General features: G+C 38.4%; 1 protein-coding gene across 2 annotated transcripts in view; it reads left to right on the forward strand.

Annotated features, from left to right (window-relative positions):
* ABHD5 (abhydrolase domain containing 5, lysophosphatidic acid acyltransferase) overlaps positions 1-20,763 on the forward strand; it is a 33,607-nt gene extending 12,844 nt beyond the window's left edge. For both annotated transcript variants that reach the window (XM_052797272.1, XM_052797262.1), the window contains exons 2-7: positions 5,547-5,632; positions 5,910-6,282; positions 9,263-9,417; positions 14,313-14,424; positions 15,571-15,757; positions 18,076-20,763. In XM_052797272.1, the coding sequence (XP_052653232.1) occupies positions 5,547-5,632; positions 5,910-6,282; positions 9,263-9,417; positions 14,313-14,424; positions 15,571-15,757; positions 18,076-18,165 (1,003 nt within the window). In that variant the 3' untranslated portion in view covers positions 18,166-20,763. The remainder of the gene's footprint in view (positions 1-5,546; positions 5,633-5,909; positions 6,283-9,262; positions 9,418-14,312; positions 14,425-15,570; positions 15,758-18,075) is intronic.
* The last annotated feature ends 1,253 nt before the right edge of the window (positions 20,764-22,016 follow it).

The following is a 22,016-nucleotide window of genomic DNA, read 5'->3' on the forward strand; positions in this document are numbered from 1 at the left end:
CTCCTTTTCACTCCTCCTGGTTTGCCCGTTCTTAGTATTTCTGTAACAATTGAAAGGGCTGAGTGAGTTGCTTTTCCCTGCAGGTGGTTGCTCCATTCTTTAAATTATTGATCTCTTTTGAGTGTTACTTATGGATTAATGATAATATTTAAGTATTTGGGGTTTGTTTTGATAAAATGCTGAGCACTCTAAACTCAGTTCAGCAGAACACTTAAATATATGACTAGTTCCATTGAAGTACAATGCTTAAGTGTTTTTATGTGATGGGGTTACGTGAGACCTTAGAATAGTAAGCCTTACGTTGCTTATCTTATTTAGATTTCAACACATCGGCAGTTCTGAATTCCTTTGCTTGCACAGTACTTCAAAAATACTTTATGTGGAAGCAAGATGGGACAGCCTGAGCTGTCTTTCTATTAGCTTACCCTTGTTTTTCTGTTACAGTGCAAGATTCTCTTAATTTGAGGCTAGCTCAAATTGATGGATATTCATAACTGCCATGCCAGGTGGATGGCCCTGAAAATCACAATGCCATTCCTCTTGGTGCTGGGCAGAAACAGTACAACAAATTCTCTGCATTAATTTGATTTTTTCTTCCTTATAAATACCTGGAATTAATTCTGAGAGTCAGGAGAGGAGAGGGTTAGGGTTTTTGAAAGATCAGCTTGATTCGAATAAGTTTTAAGGGTAAAGGGTAAAGCTTGAAATGGTTCACCAGTGAGTTCACTCAGTGTTTCAGCATTTTAAGTTTTTGAGCTTGTTCCCTAGCTAAAACCTTGGTAGTTTGCCACATTGTCTTCACAAATTCAATTAAAAATCTTAAATATGTTCATTTGCGGAGAGCAAGACAGAAACAGATATGCAGCTCTGTTGCTCGTGCAGAGCAACAGTTACGTTCCCATAATGAGCAATTCAGTTACATTCCAGTAATCCTTTGCTTGTGAATTGTTGTGTAATTGTTGTATACCCTGAGCTCTGGTTCCCCTGCTGATGTCATTTTTAAGGCCAAATAATCTTCATGACAGGGAACATGCATGTTTCAGCACCTGTTTCTTGGTCTGTATTGGGAGTTTTGGTTACCTTACTAACTTCAAAATTCTTAGTGAAAAGCCAATTTTTATATTCAGTATTGTAGAAAGATCTCTGCATGTCCTGTCTCGGCGGGTCAGCAATTTTTGACAGATCATCATGTAGCAAATGGTGTTGCTTTCATTTACTCTGATTTAGTGGAGTTCTGTTGCTTACAGGTTTTTTGTTTTGCTTTTTGGCCACACAGGCTTTGCATAGATTATTACAGTTAGATCTACAGTGGTGGTGCGCATGGGAAAATAACCTCTGTTGAATGATTTTAAGCTTAATACCTCTTGTAAGCCATGCATTCATATAACTGTCATGTGAGTAAGTAAATTGTCAGCTTGAAAAGTGAGAGAGTGAGCTCCATGTACATTTATATCTCCTAGATAGAATTATAAGCAACTTCTGCTGAACATTTGTTGAACATCTTTATATGGTAGAGCTTCATTTTTTAAATCCACATTACAAGCCAGAAATTAGATAGATTATTCAGCTGTTTGAGTGCATACATCAGTGCTACAATAGATGTTTTCAATTCTTCAGTATTATCTAAGCTTTCATGAGCTTTTTGTGGAGTATGTCAAATTTGTAGCTGACTACAGATCCATCAGTTGTCTTGCATGTAATCAATTCTCACCAAGCTAAACAGGATTAATTTAGCTGACAGAATGGTAGTATCCAAGTTACCTATTCGCCATCTTCTTCACCCAATTTGACGTAATTAGTGGAGGTGGATGGGTGTGTCAGGTTCACTATACCTCTGCCTCTACTTGATTCCCAGTTCTTTTGAAAGTTACCCTCGGGCAATTTAAGCTGTGCTGTGACAGCAAGTTCTTGATTCAAATTAACATTCAGGCAGCTAAGGAAAAGCGGTGTTATCCTTAGTTACATTTTACATGATATTCAATTATTCTTTACTCCTTAGATGTCTAAACATAGTAATTATTATTTATTTTTAAATAATTATTTATTTATTTTTATCCTTTCTTATGCTGGGACCCAGGGAAATAGGACACGTGCTCCAACCAGCCAACGTGTTAGGTCCTGGCTGGCAGCTTGGCCCCTGCGCATAGTGATTGCAGCTCCATGTTGTCAGATGTCTGTGCCTGTGTCCCCTTTTTTTTTTTTCATTATTTATTACTGTATTTGGTTATCAGCATAGGCTGCTGATGGTCTTACTAATCTTCTAGCCGCACACTAATCACCTCGACTTTTTCCATATCTAAGGCCGTTCAGTGCATGTCTCTGGGGCTTTCCCTTACCTTCTGGTCTCCTGCCCCAGACATGTTACTAGAAGTGTGGAGGTCTGTTGGCAGAGCGAGTGACTTCTTTGAACACCCAGCAGGTCAGCTGGCCTCTGATTTTTCCAGCCTCCAGTACTCCAGACTTTTTCAGGTGTCTGTGAAAAGTGTAACTGACCCAAAATAGGAGATGCAAGGAAGCATGCTATGGCACGCTCTGCCCTACTGACTATTGCTTATTTTAGCATGGATGCACACACTGGTTTATGTTACTGCATGGCCACAAACGAATATACGGGTTAAATTCCACTAGTTACACGCCTTGGTAATTTGGCACGTAATGCCCGTGTGTACAATCAGTATAAAAATGATAGAAATTTGGGCTGTCAGTTGCCAGATTTATTTCACACTTTTTGATTCGGCAAGCAGCTAAGCCCAATGGATTTCTTAATGCCTCAAAATACAATTCCACTGTTGAGTTTTCTTTTTGTAAAAAGAAAGATGGAAACAGAGTGTTTGGGAAGTGGTGGGTGATGAAAGCAGAATGGGGGTCTGCCTCTTCTGACAGTGGGTAGCTCACTTACAAAGTGAAACTACTGGAAATCTTTGGTTTTCTTTCATATCTTATCTCCATTGCTGGTGAGCACAGTGTCTTGAAAGGTCCATTGCTGCTTTTTTGACGTTACATAGCTCTTTTAACTTTATATCACAGAAATAAAAATGATAGGCCATGTAAGCAATTGACATTCTTGTGTGCATTTAGAAGACATGTTTAGGGCAGATGTACAAAAGAAATGATACTGTCACACTCTAGTCTTCCAAAACTATCAGAGAAATTATTCAAATAGATTAAATAGTTGATTGTTCTCCACATGTGGAAAACATCTAGCAATGTGGTAAATAATTTTTGGAAGGAGGGGGTGAAAACCAAAGGATTAAGTCTTGAATATAAGTAACTAGATATTTTCTTTCTAAAATAACTTTTCTGGAAAGTGATCGCTTTTTGACAGAAAGCCTTCTTCACTTTCTCTTTTACTTTAGCAAGTACAGAATGACTGAATTGCAAACATAATTTTTATTTTAAGTGTTTCAGCTTGCTGACTTCGTCAAGCTATGTGTATGTGATGTCTCTTCTGAATGAAAATCTCAGTATTTATAAACTGTACTGATAACTAACAAAAGAAAGAGTGGGCATCTATGTTATAACTTTCTTATTCTGATACAATTTTCTAAATATTTTTAATGAGTATCCAGGTGTCTCCCTAAGACTGGGAAATAAAATTCTGGGACTGTGAACTGTAGATTGCATTTTTATTTCATTGTGGTCATATCTCTGCACTGTCTTCATGTTGACATGTTGCAGCTATATATTTCTGTAGAAAAAACCAAACACTTTAAAGAAGTTCCTTTGCTGAATCAGTGGTTTTGCCAAGAAGAAACATTTCCTATAGTTTTGGTTTGAGGGAAATAGTGTTTGGGTTTTGTGCTTCTGACCTAGGAGTTATGAATGAAAATGCCTAGTTAAGCATGTAACTAGCAGAAAGTTTGGCTCAGGAGGGTGGTGACATAGCTATTGTTTAATAATTTACCAGAGTAATTCATAACATTGGACACAATTAGTGATTTAAACTCAGATTTCACAGTTATTTGCTGGTGAAACAGCTTTTGGCTGGTGCCAGCTTTAACCTCTTAAAAATCTTACTTTTAAATAAAAGCACAGATTAATGTGGAAGCAAAATACTTGGATGCCCATTCCTGTAAGATGCTGAGCTCCTTCATTTCTTAGGTTGCATGAGGACATGGCATGGAATGACATGCAACCATCCTTTCCCAGTCCCTCAATACACCATTATAATGATTCCCACGGTCTGGTGGTTTAGGAAGCTTATTTACAGAACAGCCAGACATCAGTGCATTTCTCAGAGGAGTAAATAATACTGAATAGCAGTGGGCATGGGTGACTGGATGATTAATCCTTTTTGATCAAGTGTGGTTTGGGTTTTTTTTTCTTTATATCCCCTAATATGTTTCTATGAATCTGAACAGTGCTGCTTGCGATTGCATTGTGCATCCCCAGAAAACCTTCTATGTTGTATCATAAACTTAAGTAGTTATGCAGCTAAGGTAGCTCAATCTCTTAAAAAGGGGGGAGAGAAGGTCCTTTGGGTAAAGAACTTGGTGGGGCTAGATCTGTAATTTGTTATTGATGTGTTGTGTACACCCTGAAAAATTGGACATTAGTATACTTATAGTCTTTTTACATTAATTGTTGTACAATTAATATTTGCAGTGTTCAGTCTTGAAAATACTATAACTAACTGGAAAGCAGTTCAGTGTAGGAAAAAATTGCTAAAGAAAGTTGATTGTGAATTTGGTGACCTTATCCTCTTCCCTGTGAGGAATGGTCTGGGGTCCTACAGTAGCACTGATAGTCTGAGCCACTTCAAAAACAGGTGAGAGAGGGAAAAATAGGATTCCATCTTAAAAACAAAGGATAAATTAGCACCCAGGAAGAGCTGTACCCAGTTGCTGTGTCTTTTGAAGCACTGTCAGTAAGGCGGTGCTGCTAGCTGAGTCATTCTCCCTGCTCTCATGGTCAAGCTAGTTCTACCAAGATAGTAACTGACAGCTGGAAAAGCAGCTTCTGTTGGGGGAATTGAAATTCTGTTTTGTTTTCCTCTGGGACTTTGCTTCTAAGTTGGTAATGAAGGCCCTGTTTTTTTGCTTTGCTAGAATAAGTCTTCTTATTTTTCACTTTTTAAATTTATCTAGTATATGAATCAGTTCAAGTTAGGCTGGCAAGTGCATGGTTTATTGCTTTTTTTGGAAGTAGTAGGTTCATGCAGGGTAATGTGTGTGCAGGCAGACTTCCAAGGGAACTTGAGAGGAGTCTAGAAACCCCAATGATTGTGCCAGGCTTGTCGGGTTGGCGTGAGGACTGATGTCTTCAGGTTCTTAGAAGAAGCCTGCTCTGATGGAGATAGAACAGTACACTCTGATAAGGAACACACGGTGCAGAAACAGCTGTTTGAAGAACACCCCCTGATTATGACACCACTTTATAAAAGTCAGGAGAAAGTGAATTCCCCCCCACTGCGCACTCCTGTCCTGCATGGTGTGTAATTGGGGTTCTTTTATGAAAAGCAGCAAAAGAAATGTCTTCAGAGCATCAAATCGTGCAAAAAATTGCCGTCTTGCTCAAGAAATTTTTATTCTGTATTGCTGTTGTAGGTTAGGATGGTTATTCAGCTGGCTTCCTGCTTGGTGTCCCACATCACTGCTACACCTTAAAGAGGCTGAGGACAAAATGCTAAAATGTAAGTCTTTGGTTTTTAATAAGATTCATAGATACCACTAGATTTTCTATAAATTTACATTAAATATAATCAGAGAAGTTTTTAAATATGGCTTTTACACTCTAATGAAATAAACAGGTTTATATTTAGATTTTCATTGTTCCCTTATTTAGATATTTGATTGTAGGCTCTCCCCTTTGAAAGGTAGCTCCTATTTAAAACAGCGGGTTTTGTAGAATGTACTTCATATTTTATCAGGCACATCTAGCAACATAATTTTTTCCCACTCTTTCTTCAGGTATTGCAAGTACATACAATAAACGATATGTGTATATATCTAATGGAAATAAAATATGGACACTGACATTCTCTCCGGACCTTTCACATAAAACTCCGCTTGTTCTCCTGCATGGGTTTGGAGGAGGTGTTGGACTGTGGGCTCTCAATTTTGAAGATCTCTGTGAGAACAGGCCTGTTCATGCTGTGGACCTCTTGGGATTTGGACGTAGCAGTAGACCACACTTTGACACTGATGCTCAGGAAGCAGAAAACCAGTTTGTGGAATCCATAGAAGAATGGAGAAAGGAGGTGGGGTTAGAAAAAATGATTTTACTTGGACACAACCTAGGTGGATTCCTGGCTGCTGCTTACTCATTAAAATACCCATCAAGGTATGTGAAAATAAAGGAATGAAGGAATTCCTTTTCTGTATTTGACTAGGGATTTTAACACAGATTTTATTTTATCAGTATCTTTACAGATTATCTTTAAGTAAATGACTGTGCTGATTTAAAGAAACTTGATACTGAGTTTTAAGCCCAAAGTATTAATTGTATGGTTTGTTTCCAGATGAATAGAAATAAGTAGATATGGTAAACATGCTTTTCTGTGTACTTTTCTGTACCTCTTTTTTTGTTCAGTACCCCCTTGCCATGTTATAAGGCAAAACAGCAAAGATCGTATTTATGGATGGATGATTTGTGACATCTCTGATCAAACACAGGTTTGTGAAGGGAAAATAAGCCTGTTTCTGCCAAACTTCCCATTATTATGGATAACACTGAAACTTCTGAACGTAATTCCCCTAAGTTATTTATGCCTGTATGCTAGAAGTCGGCCTGGTGCCAGCATGATGATGTAAAAATTATTTTAGTGACTGATTTAAATTGTCTTTATGCCACTTCATACTACTTCTTTGAAAAACAACCCAGCTGCAGCAGTCCTGTAATTGTATTTCATCAGCATTTTCTGCACTCCATTGTGCCAACAGCTGATCTTTTTTTTTTTCACTTAAACTAATAATTTGTCTCTTTTTTTTATATAGTCTGGTTATATAGCCCCTGGTGAGCTAGGATCCCACCAGCTGAAGTCATTCTGTATCAAAAAAGGACGTTGCCTTTGTTTAGATACACATAGTGGACTCCTGTGAAAAACTGTGGATAAAACTTTAGCTTTCCACATAGTATGGCAGATTCTATATTATATAAAACGTATCTTATTCTTTTATATTCACATCAGTTTACACCATATACATTCCTTTGTCTCTCATTTGGAGATTTTGAAATAAATTCATACATCATTTTTTGCTAAAACGCTTTGTGTCTTTCTTTCCAAGTGGACCACAGCTGGCACATGCAGTTGGAAATGATGTGTGAAAGTAGGCAGGCATCTAAATCTGGAGTTGCAGTGAAGAAGTGCAGTCCTCTGCTCTAGGGACGTAAACCTGTTATCCTTTTGGGCATAAAACAACTTCTAGCTAACTGTAGTTACATCACTTACAAGTTCCTTACCCCTTTTTCTGAAGTATCTATAAATGGGGCTATCCCATCCCTGTGGGATGGGGTATTGTTTCTGCTCCCTGCTGCCTTACATTGAGAATGACACTTTGTTGTCATGCCTCTTTGCTTAGGTTGGGGTTAATTAATTTGGGGTTGTTTCAGTTTGTGCTCTCACATTATTAATGTTTTTCTGAAATTAAACTAACACCATCAAATTAGAAAATTGATTGGTGGGATTTTAAGACAGCATTGAATCAAGTGATAAATATAGCACAGCTTTCAGCCAGATTATCTAACAATGCATTAGAGGCTTAAGGGATTCTGGATACATATTGTTAGGAAAGTAGAGCTGTTTCTCCAAGCTTAGATGATCTGTTAACTTACTACATTGTACCAAAGTTGTTCATGGGACATCTGAGGTTACTAATCCAAAAAGATTCCTATTTAGAATATTCCCGGGTGGTGGTGGGTCATGATTTTCAAATACTACAACTTCTGGACTATTGCTTTTGGAATGATTCTTGTGGTCAACTTCCCATTATCCTGGGTTATGTTTTAGGCTTGATTACCAAAAGGAGAAATGCCAAATAGGAAGGAAGGTATTAAGAAAGGAAACAAGAAAGAAAGCTTATTCTATTTTTATTCATGTGTTTGCTGTTTTATGTTTAATGCCATAGTTTCTGCACAGAACGTGTGGCTGTCCTGAATGGCTCCTCATTGTTTGCGCTCCTTAGCCTCTAATCTCTCCTGCTTGGTTTGTATAGTTAAATTCTACCCTGTCCTCTCTTACCATTGGTGTTTGCTGCTGTGTGCAAACACGCTTGTGACTGAGCTGACAGCCAAGAAACATCTTTGTGAGGTTAATCCTTTTCAACCCCTCATTTCAAGCACAGATTTTTGGTTTCCCAACTGATCATAGTCCAGAAATAGCCTTTGGAATCACTTCTGACATTGTTTTAGGCACTAAGAACTCTGGTGTATTAAGTATCTAATCCTGTGGCTTTGAAAGAGAAGGAAGTTATGAAGAATGAAGTAAAGATGATGAAGCTTGCATAGAAAATTGCCTTAAATATGCAAAACTATAGTTAAGAGTCACTTTTTCAGAAATCAGCAGTATCTAGCACAGTTAGAGTAGGTGTTATTATGGGATTAAACAGAAATGGACAATTCCAATCTACCAAGATGAAATAGATTTTTTGCTTGGGGAGGACTCACGGCCTGAAGTGATTCATAGTTGGAGACTCCTACTATGCTCTCTGTACTGAGGTTCCTTTGAGTAATAATGTTATAAATTGTCTCTCTGATGTTTCTTTCATGACCTAAAATCAATAAATTTAGAAAACATCTGCTAATTTTGCTCTGCCTCTCTCAGTTCAAATTTTACTTTGATAAGATGATTTTTCAGATAAATTGCATCTCTTCTTTGAACAGAGGTCTTAGATGGCTTGGAAAAGAAAGATTTTTAGGAAGTTTACTTAAATAAAACAGATGCAATTATCTTCTTTTCTCGCAGTTAAACTGCTCCTGCAAATAATATTGACTGAGCATATAGCTTAGGCTATTTTTAAAAATAGAAACAAGACTGGCCTGTTTCTCAAATGTGTAGGACAGTGGGTATCTATTGAATACTGAGTTTCTCTTTGGGACATGAGCTTCCAAGTTTCTGGTGTTCATACATGTGATGAGTTACAGTTCAATCTCTCTCTAATAGCTATCGAAAGCAAAACCATTGATGAATCAGAAACTAGGTAATAAGCCACTATGATAGAAGTGACTAAAACAGGTTGCATAGTCCACAGATAGCACATTTCCGTCATACTCAGCTGAAGAAAAATTAACGTACTCTAAACCTCTGAACCTTTTTTGCCAACAGGGTCAAACATCTTATCTTAGTGGAGCCATGGGGTTTTCCAGAGAGGCCTGACAATGCTGAACATGAGAGACCAATTCCGATCTGGATCAAAGCACTAGGAGCTATATTGAGTCCATTTAATCCATTAGCTGGGCTGAGGATAGCAGGACCCTTTGGTGAGTTTTAGCTACTCTTAAATACCGTTTCTGTTTTCATTAAACATAAACATGGGGCAGATATCACATTAAGATAAGCTTTGTTGCAAGACCATATCACCCACAGAGAAAAGAGTTGGAGGAAAAAGTGGAAGGGCGTTGAAGAAAGAGGAACTCTTTAGGACAAGATGGCAAGCTCTTTCTATGAGAAATACTAGTACGATAGTTTATAGCCAGCTACGTTACGTTATTGTAGGCTACAGTTCCAGTGAGTCAGATTATGTGGACATCTGTTGGGGAAGCCTGACAAAGAGGCATGAATGTGAAGAGGCTTTTTCTCTGGTTGCCTCTGGTCACAGTCCATTTAGTTTCCCTTCCATCTGCAGTTTGATGGACAAACAGGATTTCCAAATTTGGTTAACATTGGAAGGCAGTCTCTCATAAACTCATTGGGCTTTGGCCTAAGTTTAGAAAAGTTAAATTGAAACTGGGTTCTTTCCATTAGCCATTTTCTTATTACTCTAGCAAATTTTGTGGGTCTCATTGGTGTCCTGCGTTACAGTGGCAGTCTGTCCTTCCTATTTCTACATTTCTTCAACAGCACTGATGAGATGTTAGATAAACTCTATATATCCTAATTCTAGGACTAGGTAGGGATGACTATTTTGGATGACCAAAAATACTGCAGTTTTAGTTTCTGTGGGGAGAAGGGTGTGATCAAATTTTAAAGTCATTATTTGTATTCCTTCCATAGGGGAAGGAGGTTATCTGTCTATTACTTTCCGTACTACAGGAGTATCTGCTGGAGAGGCTTGGAAAAGGATATCCTTCAGGCCCCTCACAAGTTACAATTAACTTACCTCTTCATTATTTTTAGTATTCAGTCTGAAGATAAACTAGTGACATTTCTAGGCTTTGTTTACATTTAAACCACATCTGTTTCCTAAATCTCATTCTAGAATATTTATTTTAATATGCTGATCTATTTGATTGTTTTCAGGAGTGTGACAAAATTAGCTTTTCAGACAAGCAACATGTTTCGTACAGATTTTTTTTTTTGTAAAAGTAAAATGCTAATTCGGTTAAAAACAACCTGAAGCATATTGAGTGATAAGCACTGATTTAATGCCTTTTATCCAATAACAAATGCATGCATAAATCAATCCATGTGGAAGAGTTCAAAGCTGAAGTTGTCTCCCTTAGCAAGTAAGTGCAGTCAAAACCATGCTGCAGAAACAGACCCTGTCTTGGCAAGGTATCCCCAACCTAACCTCGCTTATAGGTTGCTGTGGAGGGCAGTGCTTTTCAAAATTTTTCATCCATTTCTCACTCCACGTGTTAGAAAAGTTTTCCATCATCAACTTAATGTGCAGTTCTTGACAGATGAAGCTCTAGAGAAGAGTAAGTTTAAACACCGTGCTGCGAGGTAGGCATCCAACCCAACCTGATGAAGGCACTGAACCAAACCCAGGTTTTCTTCTACATGCACATATGCTTAAGCTGCTGGGCAGGCATAGCTGTCTATACTATAAAGCCAATTGCTCCTGTTCAAAGGTATGAGTTAGGCACTTAAATGTGAGCCAGGTTCTTTGGGATATCATGGTGGTATCACATGGATATTTAATCAGACCTTCAGGCAGATACTTAAACTTGGGAGAGAGACAGAATCCAGAGAGATCTTTTTCTTTGAATGGTTTCCAGTTAGTTGATTTGCATGTTTTCCTTCACTTAACTGGAACAGTCACCCAGGAGGCTCACAGTATAGGGGTTTTGGTGCTTAGATTGGATTTGTGAATTCCATTCCTAGAGCTGGACACCTAAAAATTCCTCAGGACAACAGTAATTTAGTCACTGTGACCACACCCTTTTTGTGGAACTCAGAGTCTTCAATGTTAGTATTTCTTTTAGCATTTCCATAGACACTATGGAAAACATCAGCCAGACAACTGAGAGTGTCTTCTATAAACATTACGAGAATGAAGCAGTGTGATTTCATTCCTAAATTTGTTCCAAGGTGCCTTGACCCCTTGTTTCATTCTCCCCTGTAAATTCCCAGGGAAGGAGAATGGGTTTGCAATTGGACTCACAGACAAAACACATTTTATCAAAACGGAAAGTGAATTCTAAAATTCAGTAACTTTCGGTCCCCTAGTTATTGGAAATGGGAATGCTGTGGCCTCTATGCTGATGGCATTGGAACACACAGAATTAGTCTCTTTCTTCCAGGTACTCTTATTCCAAGCCAGCTGTATTGTTTCTGTTCAAAAAAACCCCCAAACAGACAGACAGAAGAAGACATAAGTCCAGCAATTGAACTCTCTATAGAGAAAATACAAGCAGCAGAGTAAACTGCAGAATGTTCGCAAAATCTTCTTCGCTTCAGGACTTAAATCACTGTTTCATAAGGGAATTATTTTCTCTTGCACTGTATTAGTTTTATAAATTGATTTAAAGGATACATAAGGGCGTGTTGCAATAGTCTAATCTCAAGGCTACAAAAGCATAGATCACTGTGACAAAGTCTGCATAAATAGTACCAGACCTTTGGCCAGGGGTAGGTGGGAAGAAGTGACATCATCATAATTGCACAGATCTACAACAGTATGAAGTTCCCACTGACTGGAAAAGGGGAAACAACCCCAATTTTTAAAAAGGGAAAAAAGGAGGACTGTGGGAGCTGCAGGTCAGTCAGTCTCACCTCTGTGCCTGGCAAGAGCATGGAGCAGATCCTCCTGGAAACTATGCTAGGGCATGTGGAAAATAAGGAGGTGACTGGTGACAGCCAGCATGGCTTCACTAAGGGCAAATTGTGCCTGACAAATTTGGCGGCCTTCTACAACGGGGTTACAGCATTGGTGGATAAGGGAGAGCAGTGGATGTCATCTACCTGGAGTTGTGTAAAGCATTTGACGCTGTCCTGCATGACATCCTTGTCTCTAAATTGGAGAGGCGTGGAGTTGACGGATGGACAACTTGGTGGATAAGGAATTGGCTGGATGGTCGCACTCAGAGAGTTGCGGTCAACGTCTCGGTGTCCGAGTGGAGACCAGTGACAAGTGGCATTCCTCAGAGGTCGGTATTGGGACTGGCGCTGTTTAATATCTTTGGCGACATGGACAGTGGGATTGAGTGCACCCTTAGCCAGTTTGCCAACAACACCAAGCTGCGTGGTGTGGTTGACATGCTGGAGGGAAGGGATGCCATCCAGAGGGACCATGACAGGCTTGATAGGTCGGCCTGTGCAAACCTCATGGAGTTGAACAAGGCCAAGTGCAAGGTCCTGCACAAGGGTTGGGGCAGTCCCAAACGCAGGTACAGGCTGGGTGGAGAATGGATTGAGAGCAGCGCTGAGAAGGACTTGGGGGTGTTGGTTGATGAAAAGCTCAACATGACACAGCAATGTGCATTTGCAGCCCAGAAAGCTAACCATATCCTGGGCTGCATCAAAAGAAGCATGGCTAGCAGGTCGAGAGAGGTGATTCTCCCCCTCTACTCTGCTCTCATGAGACCCCACCTGGAGTACTGCAGTCAGCTCTAGGGCCCCCAGCATAACAAGGACATGGACCTGTTGGAGCAAGTCCAGAGAAGTGCCACGAAGCTGATCAGAGGGCTGGAGTACTTCTCCTATGAAGAGAGGCTGAAAGAGTTCGTGGTTCAGGCTGGAGAAGAGAAGACTCTGGGGACACTGTATAGCAGCCTTCCAGTACCTAAAGGGGGCTTACAGGGGAAGCTGGAGAGAGAATTTTTACGAGGGCATGTAGTGATCGGACAAGGGGTAATGACTTTACACTGGAAGAGGGTAGAGTTAGATTAGATGTAAGGAAGAAGTTCTCTGAGGGTAGTGAGACAGTGGAACAGGTTGCCCAGAGAAGTTGTGGATGCCTCATCCCTGGAAGTGTTCCAGGCCAGGTTGGATGGGGCTTTGAGCAACCTGGTCTAGTGGAAGGTGTCCCTGCCCATGGCAGGGGGGTTGGAACTAGATGATCTTTAAGGTCCCTTCCAACCCAAACCATTCTATGATATGATTCTATTTTCAGTTGGTAAACTGCAAGCCTATCTCTTCAGGCATGAATAATATTCTTAGACTAAGATTAGCCTTTGGTGAGGCTCTTATGCCAAAGATCCATCTGGTCAACTAGAAGAGGCTTCTTCCTTAAAGACGTGATTCAGAATAGGAGCTTAACTTTAGAAAGCCTGAACTGGCCCCTGAAGGGACCAGCTTCTCTACTTTGGCTGTTAAGAGAGCATGGGGATTACAGCTTTCCTAGGTCAAATCTCTTAATTTATAGCAGTTCTTGGGTCTTATACTCGTGTCAAGATTTCTACACCTGTTGTTCAGCATAGACTTCTGTTCTTTCAACTAAGCACTAGTTAGATGAACTAGCTTGAAAAGAAGACTGTTCTGTAAAAGGAGAGCACAGGCTTACATCTGAGGAAATAAAACAGCCCAGCTTTTTCAACAGTGTCTTCTGGTTCTGAAAGGTGGGCTGCTTTTGGCCCACACAGTGCTGCCACAGCAAGGAGAAAGACAGTGTTGGTATAATGTGAGACTAAACTGGTAGCAAAAAGGTACTCTGCCTAGCCCTTTTGCTGGTCCCCTTTGCATGTTTCTTCTATTGCTGCAGTGGCCCTTCTCAAACATTCCCCATATGTATTCAGCAGTGATTAAACTGCCCCTCTTCTGGTGCAGCATAAAATCCTTTAGAATATTTATATTTCATTCCTGTTTGGTGTAGTGCCATCATGTTTTCCTAAGACATGCAAGTGGTGAAACAAGACATTGGGTTTAGAATTCATCAAGCTTAGCCATGAGTTTCAAGGGAACGTGTTTGAAGGCTTGTAAAGAAAAGTGTTGGACAATCTGATAAAGTTGTCCATATTAATTCCTCCTGTAATAGCATTTTCTGTGTGAACAGGATTAAGCCTTGTTCAACGTTTAAGACCAGATTTCAAGCGAAAATATTCATCGATGTTTGATGATAACACTGTGGCTGAATATATCTACCACTGCAATGTACAGTCCCCCAGGTGAGTATGAGTTTCCCAGTGTATGTTTTGAATTCTGTCTTTCATTTACTGAGTGCCTGCTACTCCCTCCAATGCCCATGGAAACAGTATGTGTGCTTTTTTTTAAAAATTGTAACATTTGTTGTGTTAATTGAAGAAAAAAATAGCATTGCACTTTTTCTGAATTCCAGAAACTGAAAAATGTAAAAGCTATTCTAATTCAATATTTCTTGTAACCTACCTGTGTGTTGATTCTGAGAGTTTGGGCACTAATTTTAATTAAAAAATTGTTACAGTGGTTTAATTTGGAACAAATTTCTTAGAATGATATGCTTTACTTTTAAAGTTTTTTAAGTGCGTCATGGTTTAACCCCAGCCAGCAACTAAACACCACGCAGCTGCTCTCTCACTTCCCCCCCACCCAGTGGAATGGGGGAGAGAATTGAGGGGGAAAAAAAAAAAGTAAAACTCATGGGCTGAGGTAAAGACAATTTAATAGGACAGAAAGGAAGAAAATGATAATAATAATGATAATAATATGACAATAATAATAAAAATAAAAGAATTGGAATATACAAAACAAGTGATGCACAATGCAATTGCTCACCACATGCCAACCGATGCCCAGTTAGTTCCTGAGCAGCGATCTGCCCCCACCTCCACAGGCCAACTCCCCCCAGTTTATATACTGGGCATGACGTCACATGGTATGGAATACCCCTTTGGCCAGTTTGGGTCAGCTGCCCTGGCTGTGTCCCCTCCCAACTTCTTGTGCCCCTCCAGCCTTCTCACTGGCTGGGCATGAGAAGCTGAAAAATCCTTGACTTTAGTATAAACACTACTTAGCAACAACTGAAAACATCAGTGTGTTATCAACATTATTCTCATACTAAATCCAAAACATAACACTATGCTAGCTACTAAAAAGAAAACTAACTCTATCCCAGCCGAAACCAGAACAAAGTGTTATCACTCAGTACTGTAAAAACATAGGTTCTGTTGAAAATTACATGCAAACATTGAAAACTTAGGTTTCTTAATAGTAAAAAATCCCAGCCTTATGTACTATTGCACGCTCTGTTACTAAAAGGCACAGATACTCCAATTTAGAGAAAAGGCAGATCCAATGGAAATTTAATTGTTTTTACCCTTTTGAATGACTTGAAGTGGTGAAACAGCTTTCAAGAACATGACTATTCCTTATGGATGGGCAAAAAGGCCGATGCTGCAGCGGATTCCTCAAATGGATCGAGACATTCCTATCACTGTGGTCTATGGAGCACGTTCATGTATAGATGGCAATTCTGGCAGCACTATCCAGTCTCTGAGACCAAATTCATATGTGAAGACAATAGTAAGTTAACTTTTAAAGCAGTTGTTTATTTATTGTGTGGATTTGTTTAAACCATATCTATGTTTTTTATACCAACTGTGGAATGCTGGCCCTCTGATTTAAAGCCTGGGGTAATAACTTTTGATTTCTGTAACAGAGACAGAGAAAACAAGCGTTAGATCAGAGAAAATGTAGACAAAAGAGTATTGAGTTCCCAAGACTAAGAAGAAACTTACTGTAGCACTAGAAACTCAATTAGATCTTTGGCCAAGGTCGTTCTTCTGCTCTATAAAATACTTTGCTCTACAATGTGCTAGTACAAGTAGTTTTTGTGGTCACTAGTAAGTATCTCTGGGTTTGTCTGTGCTTTAAACCACAGCAGTCCTAATATCTGCATATATGTATGACATAGTGAGGAGGGTCTCATAAGCTGTCCTAATCTGTCTGTATAATGCTTTTGTTTCTTTGATAAGAGAGTAGTTTGTACGTGGTGCTTAGGTTCTTGTAAGCGTCTTTAAGTCATTAAAAAAAATACTTAGTGTTATCTTCCTAGCCAATACGTTCTTGTTTAGAGGTATGGCATTATCATTTAAAATGTGTGTACTTGCAACTCGATGTGAATGTGCACACTGCATTTTTGTTGATTTCTATAAAAACAAATTAATTTAAAAGTATTCTTCACGCATTGTCACATCAGCCACCCGTGGTAATTGAATATGCATATATGTTTCAATGCTATGAGGTGGTAAAATGTTTGAATACACCAGCTGCTTTCTTACTGATGTCTAGATCTATCTGGACAGAAGTGTACAGTATGTGATGTTGATAGTATACTACAAGTCATTAAAATAAAATTTTATAATCTTGATGTAGCTGACATCAGAGCTGGAACTCAGAGAAAAAACATTGTTATTGAACTGTTTACATGTGTTAAAGAGCAAAAATACACTTCATAAATGTTGACATCCAGACCGAAAGTGTCACTTCACTGCTTAACCAGAGAGAAAGTTGTAACAAAAAGTCCCTGTTAAGAAGTGTACAATATATTGGTAGGATAAGCATATACCATTCAGGCAGATTTTTCCAGTCTGGTCAATGGCTTTTAGAAGAGACTGTGGAGAACTCTATTGTATTCCAGGTTAAAATTTTGTCAAGCCAAGTACAGCTTCTAAATGGTAAATTGGAGTGGTAGAAATTATAGGGACTTTCAAAAAACCGTAGGAGGGAAAGGGTTCTCATGAGGCTGAGACACGGACTGGCAGTGCCATCCTTGGTAAAATGCACAGAGGTTCTGGGGTTTTATTACGTGTGTTTATTTGTAATTAATTTTTACTTTGTGGGGGATTTTAACACAATAACATAGCTATGCGTTTTAGGGGCTTCATTTAGAGACTTAAGAGGCAGTGTTTTAATGGAGGGAGGGGAAAAATAGATTTAAATACAAATTAATCTCAGACTAATTATAAAATGGAAAGAAAATAGGTCAAGTACCTTTGCTGTACACTATGCTGATGGCTTGCTTCCTACCAGTTTTGGCAGAGAATGATAAATTATAGAAATAGGGTAACCACCCTGTGTGTGGTTGCTTAAGCCCTTAATTTTGTTACATAGTTGCTGTGAAATAATTTAGGTCACAGACTGGGGTTTTCCTCCCCATATTGCATCATTTGGATTTTACTTGTCCCTGCTTAACATAGTAGTCGTTTATTTGGAGGGTTGAAATCTGCTTCCACAAGTCTAGAAAATCTCCAGCAATTTAAGCTTCTGAGTTCTTAATCATTTATCCTAGTACCTTCTTTAGTCTCTTCCATATCATTTTAATAATAAGAGAATACAAATGATTTGATGCTGTCTCTAATGCAAACACTTACGGAACAAAAGAGCAACCTGGCAGAACTATTTGAGTGGAGAATGAAGGGGATGAAGATGAATCAGAAGTTTGCTATGTAAAGCATGTTCTCCTAAGTTTGTTTTGCAGTGACTTGTGTCTGCTTGAATGGTGTTTTTTTTCAACAAGGTGCGCAGTTGAATAAGCAGTAGTTTTACCCTCTTTTCCTGTGTAGCAAAGTTCCTTCAACAGCTGAAACAGCTTTCGTTTTTCCTTATGTTTACAGTCCTTTTTAGGCTGTATGATACCACCTCCTGGCAGCAGTTGTGCTAACTGCTTTAACACAGGCTGGGTGCAAGACATCAGTTCAGTTTTGACATTTGTCTTTTCAAGTAATAGCATATCAAGTAGGTAATGTGTAAAAGTCAGGTTCTTGACATATCCCAGTATTTATTTATTTGCTTACTACATTCTTGTGATTTTGACCTCTTTCTTCACCTTTATCCTCTAGGCTATCCTTGGTGCAGGTCATTATGTGTATGCTGATCAACCTGAAGACTTCAATCAGAAAGTGAAAGATATCTGTGATTCTGTGGACTGACTGTCTTCTGTTCTTTAGAAAGTCATACTGTAGATAGCATTAATAGCAATACTGTCTAGGAAATCACTAAAGAATGCAGAGCTGATGAAACAGGCTCTGTTTGTACACTGTTTCTTCTAAGAAGCCATTTGCACACTTAAACCACTTAGTGCCTTTTGGGGGGGGTATAGGGAGATTTGAAGCAAACTTTGTACACCTTTGTTTTAGATTGGCCTTTAGATTATTGGCCTGTCATATATGAAATTATATATAACTTTTTAAACTGGAATTTTCTTCAAAATGTAATTGAATTTTGCACATGTTGAACTTACAAAGTTGCTGAATTCTCCACTAACAGAACTGTATTGATATAGATACAATGCAATTTGGTTTCTTTATAAACATTCATGTTTTTCAGTTGAAGTTTCATAGCAAGAATATGAAATTGCTTTTACATTTTATTTTTGGAATCCAGAACTCCATATACAATATTTTAACAGGGTGTATTTTATTTTTTTTTTAATTGGAGTGATAACAGCTTATGAAGCTGATTCTGGGAGAGAGACAGGGCCAAATAATGAGCAGTGTCTGTCACTGAAATACATGTGTTAGTTTGTAAGGAATTGGGGCTCAATATTAGGAAATCTTTCTTCAGTTGGATTTTATTTCCATTTATCTCAAGGCATCTTTCTCCATCTGTGCAACTGTTACGGAAGGCTCTCTTTGTAAGAGTCAATGATGTCACCAGCACTCATGCTTCTGTAAGTATTTTGATATGTAGATTTCAGTGATTTAAAATGCAGAAGATGGCTTGTTAGTTACTCCATCTATTTTTAACACTTTACTGCAAGATTTGTTACTAGCCTAAAACTAACAATTGTAGATAAGTTGACAAGATTTTGATGAGGGCTAAGGAATGACCATCTGGATAGTGAGCATAATTCCCTTTTTCTTTAGGTAGAAAACCTAGTCTGCTTTTTAGTAAGTTCAGGGCGGAAGAGAGGCAGAGGGAGAATATTGATGTTCTCTAATTGGGAACTACAACAGGTTAGTGTATTTTAGTTAACGTTGCAGCCTCCTTATAGGATGGATTATTACCGGAATGAACAATACCACTGTAACAAATTGTAATTACATGTTTTGGAGATTCTTTATATAATTATGTATTTTAATCGAGTATTTCAATATCAGAGATAATCCCGTCTCTGCATCTTTTTGAAATCGTAGTTTGACGTTAGTTCTTCACATGTTTAGTAAATTATATTAAGCAAAATACTTTGTCACTTTAAAGCCAAATTATGTGGTGGTTTGTTTTTTAACAAGTTTACATAAAACTATCGATCTGCTTTTGAATATTAAATTGACTACTGAATAGTTCTTGATAGGTTTATACATAGAGAATTTGAATTAATGATGGCACCATCTTAAATCTTGAGTGGAATTCTGTGCATTTTTTTTCTCAAATTAAGGAATTGTTGCACATATTCATGATGTGGAAGGCAAAGATACCTAAAATATTCAGGAAATGCTCTGATTGTGTTCCTAGCCGAACATAATCTCTCTGTTTCTGAAGGAGATATTTGTCTATATCATGCTATGTAAACATCAGTCTTTTGTGACTGCCTTGACTGGTAGCACTTAATACTAATAAGCTAAAGATTTTAATTATAATTAAGTATTGTATTAAATTACTTTTTCAATTAGCAGATGGCAGAATTTTAAACAAAATTTTGGGTTATTTGCTAAAATCTTGAGTTCAAAATGGAAAATCAGAATATCAATTATATTTTTGAATATAAGCTATAAATTATTGTCATACCACCATTTGGGTGGATGCCTTCAATATGTATTTTTTCACCCTTTTCAGTGTCTTAATTTGTATTTATCAACTTAAACAGCTGTCTTAATTGTGCATAAAAATCTAATGCAAAAATATATTCTGAGTCTCCTCCAAATTACAAAAGGTGAAACAAACTATTGGTATTTTCAGACTGCACTTACTGATGGGAATTCTAGATTCCACATCAAAAGATGGAAGTAGGGATAAAAACTGCACACTGAATATGAATATTGTTTTAAATATCCCTTGCTTTTTCAGCTTATTGTACTAATAAGACTTATTGCTTAAGTTTTGCACAATAAAAAAAAAATCTTAAATGTTATCTTTGATTAAAGTTAAGACATGATGTTGCTTTTGTAAAAATTATGTGTAATTAAGCCCTGGAAATCAAGAGTAATTAATAAGTTGAGCTAAACCATCCAAAATACATTAAAAATATGGTAATGCTTATTTTCAAATTTCTCAGTGTTCTTAGGTTTTCTTGTATTTAACTGAAACTGGTAAGGATTTGTCAACAAGTAGCTGCAAGCTCAGAATCCTGATTGTATATACAAAGAAAAAATGTTTGTTGGTTATCTTCTAGGCAGTATTAGATACTGCTGTGAAGGTCAAGATGGAATTCTGAATATCCTATTGTGTGCAACATAACCCAATAAAGTTACTTTAATAAACTTCATAAGTGGTGCTGAACAGAAAATGAATGGCACATACTGAAAGACTTGGGAGCTAGACCTTTTGTGAGCAGTTGCTGTCCAGGAATAAACTCGGTTTCTCCAGAAGTTCTGTTCCAGTGCAATGACCAGTTGCTTAAATGTACTGTGGCGAGCACTGAACACTGATGGTGCTATTTTTATTACAGCGCTATAAAATAAGACAAGAATCACAGGCATAAAGGCACCCAAAGATCTATCCCATTCTAGCATCAAAATGAAGACAGCTGTGTACCAGAGGCTAGGGCATAACAAAAAGAATCCAAAATATTAATAAAAATCCAAGATTAACTGTCTAAGTCTCCAGAACACGCTCTTCTTCCTGAGGTTGTTGAGATAAAATTTTATTAAAGTAACTTAGTAATATTTTGTTTGCATGGCTGACTTCATCTTGTTACTTATTGAACCCTGCCAGATTAGATTTTAGTTCTGAAAAACTGATTTTCAGAGAAGTAATTTATTGATAAGAGTCTATAATAAAACTTTCACAACGATCACAAGAAAGTCCCTGTTTGTATCTGATTGTGAAATGGAAATGGAGAATGTGAATTCATAGGCATTGAGCTTGGAAAAATGGGTCCAAGCAGGAGAAGTGCCGTCATCTGGTTTCACTCGAATTAAACCAATGCTGGCATTTCTTTTTAAACCTTATCTTTTCAAGGTTGCTACAACTGTTCGTGCTGAACTGATGTGACAGTCTCTGTCTGAAACGCTCTCTGTGGTCTGTTGTGGTTCCTCAAATTCCCAGCCCTTCCAGATCACAGCTATTCAGCTTTTTGACTGCGAGTAAGACAAGGTTAAATACAGTAAAACCATCTAGAATCAACGTATGGGCAGACATGTTCAGGATTGCCTATTTTGCTAGCATTCATTAAAATGTGAGCCTCCAGAAGCCTAAGGCTAATAGTCAACTGCTGTTTAAATGGGTGATTTCTTGGGGCTCCTCCACGTATCTCATTTCGTTGGGTTCTTTTACATTGGCCAGTTCACCATCAGCCCATCCTGCGATGTTTAAGCATGGCAGCGCACCCACATTGCCAGAAGCCTTCATCTGGGGATTTATGTTGTAGGAAGTGAAACTTGTCAAAGGGTGAGTCACTAAAGGTAACTGCAGTGAGGCACGTTTTAGTGGGACTAGTAAGATCAGAACAGGACACGGTTGTGCGCAGCAACTGCTTTCTGGTATTAGTGGCAGTAGATGAAAATGGATGGAGGCTTCAGGTTTTCAGGCAGGTGGTGGATGGACCAGTGCATAGAGCAGAGGCATATAACTGGAATGACAGCATACACCACAAGGAACAGTAAGAGCTAGAAAGGAATGA

This window comes from Harpia harpyja, chromosome 1 (assembly GCF_026419915.1).
Source record: "Harpia harpyja isolate bHarHar1 chromosome 1, bHarHar1 primary haplotype, whole genome shotgun sequence".
NCBI lineage: Eukaryota > Metazoa > Chordata > Aves > Accipitriformes > Accipitridae > Harpia > Harpia harpyja.